General features: G+C 40.3%; 1 protein-coding gene across 1 annotated transcript; it reads left to right on the top strand.

Annotated features, from left to right (window-relative positions):
* Positions 1 to 421: 421 nt before the first annotated feature.
* Positions 422 to 1,607, top strand: LOC306739015 (mast cell protease 1A-like; the record flags this gene model as incomplete). Its single annotated transcript, XM_079220955.1, has 5 exons — positions 422 to 482; positions 566 to 713; positions 820 to 952; positions 1,086 to 1,352; positions 1,446 to 1,607. The coding sequence occupies 5 exons, from the start codon at positions 422 to 424 to the stop codon at positions 1,605 to 1,607; spliced, it is 771 nt and encodes a 256-aa protein (XP_079077081.1).
* Between the last annotated feature and the right edge of the window lie 4,393 nt (positions 1,608 to 6,000).

The raw sequence follows: 6,000 nt of genomic DNA, 5'->3' as shown, positions 1-6,000 counted from the left end.
GTAATTCCAGGGTTTGACCACTAGGCAAAATGTGCTTCAAAGCCTGCCGCTCTTCCTGGAGGCCTCCTCCAAAAGGGAACACTGAAGACATCAAATGGAGGAGCGAAGGAATTGCTTACCGGCACAGACGTGTGTGAAAACTCATCCCACGCTGATCACATAATGCGTGTACGTGCTTCAGGCCACGGAGGCAGCCGAACCACACACTTTATATTCGCTGTAAACAATGGCAATACTGCATTTCTCTGACCACATGCACTCATCACTATAAGACAATTAAAGGTGGAACCTGACGCACAGAGGATGTGGCTGAAGGGGTGTTGTCGAAGCAGACCTTAACCGCAGGGTCCCGTACTGAGCACACTGTGGTATATAAGGATTGACACGACACATCAAAGACAACAGGTTCAGCATCACCATTATGATGCACGCTCTGCACGGGTTTCTGCTTTTGCATCTCCTGACATGTCTTGGACTTCACGGTAAGAACACAGCAACTGGTCATTAGTCTCTGATCACCTAACACTGTGTTAACTCATCCTTCTTTCTTCTCTTATCTTCTCAGCACTTGGGAGTGAGATCATAAATGGTCAAAACGTCCCGGAGAACTTGATGCTGTACATGGCCTCAGTGCAGGTCAATGGAGCTCACCAATGTGGAGGATTCCTCATCAATGAGCACTTTGTGGTCACTGCAGCGCACTGTGAGAGCTCGTGAGTTAACTTTTCTCGAATGATGTAATCTGAAATCCAAAGAACTTAATATTACATGCATTTTTTTTCTACATTGCTGACAACCTCTCAATGATCACTCACTCAGGAATCTCAGCGTCGTTCTTGGTACGCACAATCTCCAGAAAGTTGATAATAACGCAATGAGATACGATGTAAAGGCATGCAAGTTTCCATCTTATGTGAACGTCAAAAAAGGGGATGACATCATGCTCCTCAAAGTGAGTAGAGAGTTAACCAGTCTAACAGTCTCAGGTGAAGCATTTTTACAGTCAAATCTAACTTTCATGTTCTGATGGTTTCAAACGAATGCTGTAAATTGGTTATTCACTTTGTTATTCTGTGTGTGTCCAGCTGTCCAGGAAAGCTCGACTGGGCAAAAAAGTACAACCGTTTCGACTTCCAAACACTGAGATTAAGATAAAAGACAACTCAAAGTGCCGTGTAGCAGGATGGGGTTTCACGAGAACAGGTGCTAAAGCTGTTAAAGTGCTGAAAGTGGTGGACGTGCCGATCGTGAACCTGGAGGTCTGTAAGAACAAATGGAGTCATAGAATGACAAGTCTTCCTGCCAATGTTATCTGTGCAGGTGGATATGGCACCAAAAAAGGATTCTGTCAGGTATGTTTTCTGTCCAGTCATAAAACAAAACAAATTGAATGTCAATGGTTTCTAGTCTGAATGGTTTCAAATGAATCCCCCTCCTTCTCACAGGGTGATTCTGGTGGCCCTCTGGTGTGCAGCGGGAAGGCTGTTGGTGTCGTGTCTTTCAACTTGGGAGGAAACTGCGACTATCCAAATGTACCTAACGTCTATACAAATATATCCAAATACCTTCCCTGGATCAAAAAGATTCTCAAGCAAAATGATTGTTAAATGTAATGATTCAGCATTCTTTCATTGTCCTCTATTGCACTGACTCCTCATCTCTAGAACAGCTGTCCACCGCCACACATGGTCAGCTGATGTCTTTAAACTCACTTTTATAAAAATGGCCTTTCTTAAAAGCTGTCATCCTTTCTGCCTTATCATGAGATGGCTGATATGTCGTATAATAATGTTTTTTTTCTTGTGTATGCCTTGTGAATTTTCAAACTTTCAAACTTTTGCTTTTAGAGTGCTCTATAAAGAAAACATATTACTGTGAAGGTATTGCTGTATTCAAGTTTCCTTGTCACCGTTTGTTTTATATCTAAAATGAAAATAAAACATAACTTTTCAATGTCAAATGCTGTATTTTAATTACTGTATTTATAGAAAAAATATATATGTAGAGGGTTTCTTTCCAAAAGGTAGTTTGTTGTATAATATATTATTTAAAAGGCCCTGCAGACAATGAAACTCAATACTAGACTAAAAGGCAACTCTTTCCTGGTGTATTTTCTATAGCTGATGAAGAGCATTTTCAAATCAAATTTGCAAGACCTTAAAGCAAAAATTATACAAATAGGAAATACACCTTTGTTTAATCCTCAGCACAAGCCTGTTGTTTTGGTTTTAATAACCATGTTGAATTTATTACCATAGTGTTCTAGGTATATTTGTCAAAGTACAGATGGTTAAATTTGCACAAAGCCAGTATCCCCAGTCGAAAAGTATTTTGTAAGACACTTTGTAAGACGAAACAGCAAAACTGTTGCAAAGCTGTTTCATAACAGTGACTGCACTGATGCTCAGACCTGAATTTGGAAACTGTGGTTTCTGTGGTTCATAGTTTGTCACAGAGTTGAGACAAATGTGTCAGTGGGCTGTTTCAAGTTGATCCACTTAATGTTAAAGTCTTGCATTTGTATAAAACTGGAGGATGGCTTGATGTGGTGGATTAGTATCCACAGTCAGGGAGAGGAGAGGGTTCAAAAGAGTGTCAGAAACCAGAGAGACAGACAAAATTAAGCTTAAGTTCAATCAGGAAGGATAACTATAGCTTCATTCTCTGGCCCTCTCACTCTCTCAACTCAATCAGTTGAATGGGGGCGTTCACTCTTCCAGTTAAACCAATCAGATTCGGGCCACAACCTCTGTGAGCCAATCATCTCGTTGCTGTTGAGGTTTAAAAACTGTTTCTTTATATCTTTAACAATTAAAATGTGCTTATAGTTATGGATCACCAGTACAAGCACAAATAACACTGCTGGTTTGACTGTTGATGAAAAATATAATATATGAGTGCAAAGTCGCTTGTGATATGAAGTGGAATTAAATGTGAGAGGCCTCATTATACCTGTTACGATGCCTTTAACATGTCCTTTCTATACAATCCGGCTTCAATTCCCCACCTCACCATCGGCCTCTGAAATGTCCGCATGCATAGGTCAGAGTTTCCGTGCATGTGGGCCTATATTCTCCCATCAATTTTTGTTTGTTTTGTTCACAAAGTTTGCATTCGAAGTGGCGTACGCCTCTTTCCGACCCTGTTTTGTTCGTACGCAATGGTTATAAATGAGACCCCAGGACTCCGACTCCTCTGGGAAGTCCTGAGCACCTCCTCTGTGGCTGTGTGTGTGTGGCAGCATCCAAAGCAAGGACCAGAAATCCACTAACACCAATGTTCTGTTTTTAACTGCATATGTCGGCATATATCTTGGTTATAAATGCGATCTGGGGGGGATCGAACCTCCTGAAGGACATGCAGCATAGTAAGCACAAACGTACACGTAGTTTTGCATCAGTATTCTTTCACCGTGTTGGAGAGGTATTGTCACATCTGCATTGCTTCATCCGTGCTTTCTATTTGACTGAAGTGCAAGGTAAATTAGTGCATTCAATTAATAATGTAATTGTCTATTCTGTCGATCAGGATGAATGTGCATCACACAACTCTCTCTCTCTCTGTCAGAAGGATGACAGACACATTGTTCGGCTTGGAGTGAGGGAGGTTCGTAATGCACTGCAGGACGTGGCGCCTACTAGTGGTCAAAAAGCAGAGAAGCTATGCAACCTTTCGGTCTGATTCCGGCCCTCTCTGTATAATTACAAGGGTTTAAAATTGTGTAATTGTGTAATCCGGAAGATGACATTATAACCAGACAGCAACAGCTTGCATTTATGAATATGGGAACTGTGTGCGAGTATAGATTTGAAGAGAAAAACACTGAACTGTTTGATTTACCTATCTAATCAGCCTAATTGTTTCTCAACACAGATGCAATCCATTGCCTGAAGGACGATACGCGTGTGTAGACATCAGGGGTCCTGGGGTCTCCGCATCGGCGTCCAGAGAAGGAGACGACGCCTGCTGCAGCTCCATCACACACCAACGGGCCACCTGAATCCCCCTGAAACAGAAAAGAATACAAGACACTTAACAGAAGGGACGCTTTGTTTAAAATAGACATTTGTTTTCTTCTGTGCTCAACATTAGTTGCTTTCTGCACGCCTAAAATAAGGCGGCATCATTTGGCACCGGGGAAAAACAGATCTCGCCATTAACAAGATAATCTCAGATCTTTACAAAAGATGTTTAGCGTCTCTCCAACTTTACACAGAACTCCTCCAAAGGTTAGTTTGAGTGCTTGATGTCCTGCCAGTGCGCTCTCTTACCGAGCAGAAGCCTTGAAAGACGCGGGCCCCCGTGCCACAAACCATAGTCCTGGTGATCGGAACAGTTTGCCATCTGCGACGACATGTCTGCTGTCGCAGGAGGGTCACGTTGAGGAGGGTCATTGGTGGTGTAACAACATATGTGGCTTTTAGATTTCCGAAACAGGGCTTCATATTTGATGCAAAATATAACCGCCTCCGGTTCAAACTGCCATTATGTTTCAGCCAAAAATCTACTGATGCACTGAAAGCTAGACACTTGTTTGACAAAGGTAAACATTTCGGGATAAATGGTAGTTATAGTCCACAAAGTGGCATATTTGTTTGTGTGTATGTATGTGTAGTTTATTCCTAAATGGTAGCGCTTGAATTTAAATCATCCAAAGTGTGATGGGTTATTTCTCTTTTCATTGCATTGCATCACATGAGTTCTTAAGACAGACATAAGCCAGACAAAAAGTATGCAGTTATAAATATATGTAAGTATGGTACAGCGATTGTACAATATACGGTAATCAAAACTTTTAACACTGAAACATCATGATTACCCAAAGCGATTATACTAGTGCAATAGTAAAATAAAACACTGGTTTCGTAACTGTGCCGTGTCACTCAAAACTGAAGGAGGAAACTGGTTTGTGTGGTTCATCTGATACTGTCAAATATGTTTTGAGTAGGTCTTTTTACCCCCCAAAAAAACAGCCAAATGATGAAAATTGCAGATTCCCAAAAAGATACTAAAATCATTACTATCTGGTATCTTAGCATTAACGTCTCCTTTTTCAAAAAAGAGAAAAACACTGAACTGTTTGATTTGATGACGGGATCGTTATCAACCCACTGCCTCGGACACTCACAGGACAATTACATTAATGTCTCCTTTTTCAAAAAATAGATGTACAACAAAGTGTTATTGCATCATCAAATTCACCCAATGTAAGTCTACTTATTGTGAACTTGTGAGGGGAAGTGGGTCCACAATGAAAAATATGTAAAGATGCTCCAAATAAATGAAGAGGAAAATCCAGATTGCATTAATAGAGTGACCCGTATGGACACAGTGACACATTTTGACTTCCACAATACAGAATCCTGGTGTTGCACCAGAATTATCCAGTTATTGAATCAATCCAACAAAAATCACTTAATGTTGCTCAAGAATATTCATAAAAAATGGAGAAAGGAGGCCTAGAGCCCTTTTAAGCCCCTTCTTTTAAATTTTAGTTAAACTGTGTAAAACATTACAATAATCATGAACAAATATATTGATGCTACACATCAAATTAAACAAGAAAACCTGGGCTACAATACTTAGTCAGCCATTTCAACACAACTCAAACAACAACTAAAATAATTATTAAAATAAAATAGTTATAATTTTGTCACGAGTCAGCCCACTCTGCATGTTTCCGGAACTAGCAGCCCGTAGCTTAGTGCTATCAGAAAAAGACAAATAGCAAAAAGCAAGACAATTTCACACAGATTCCAAATCTATTCCAAATCCCTCTGCCGCAAAGCATCACCGAGATACGAACCAAAGAACACAGCAACATAAATCGCACAGTCAGCACATTTTGAAACTTTATTTTTTGTTGTTGAAAAAATGCATTTCCCCCAGTAAATCCACACTGATGCAAGTTTATTGAAATCATAAGCCACATACAAGTGAAATATAAGGTTTGCTACATGAAAAAATTCAAATGTCACAGATGCGCGAAAATATGCGCAA

Source organism: Taurulus bubalis (assembly GCF_910589615.1).
Source record: "Taurulus bubalis genome assembly, chromosome: 7".
NCBI lineage: Eukaryota > Metazoa > Chordata > Actinopteri > Perciformes > Cottidae > Taurulus > Taurulus bubalis.
This window is presented reverse-complemented; position numbering and strand designations above follow the sequence as displayed.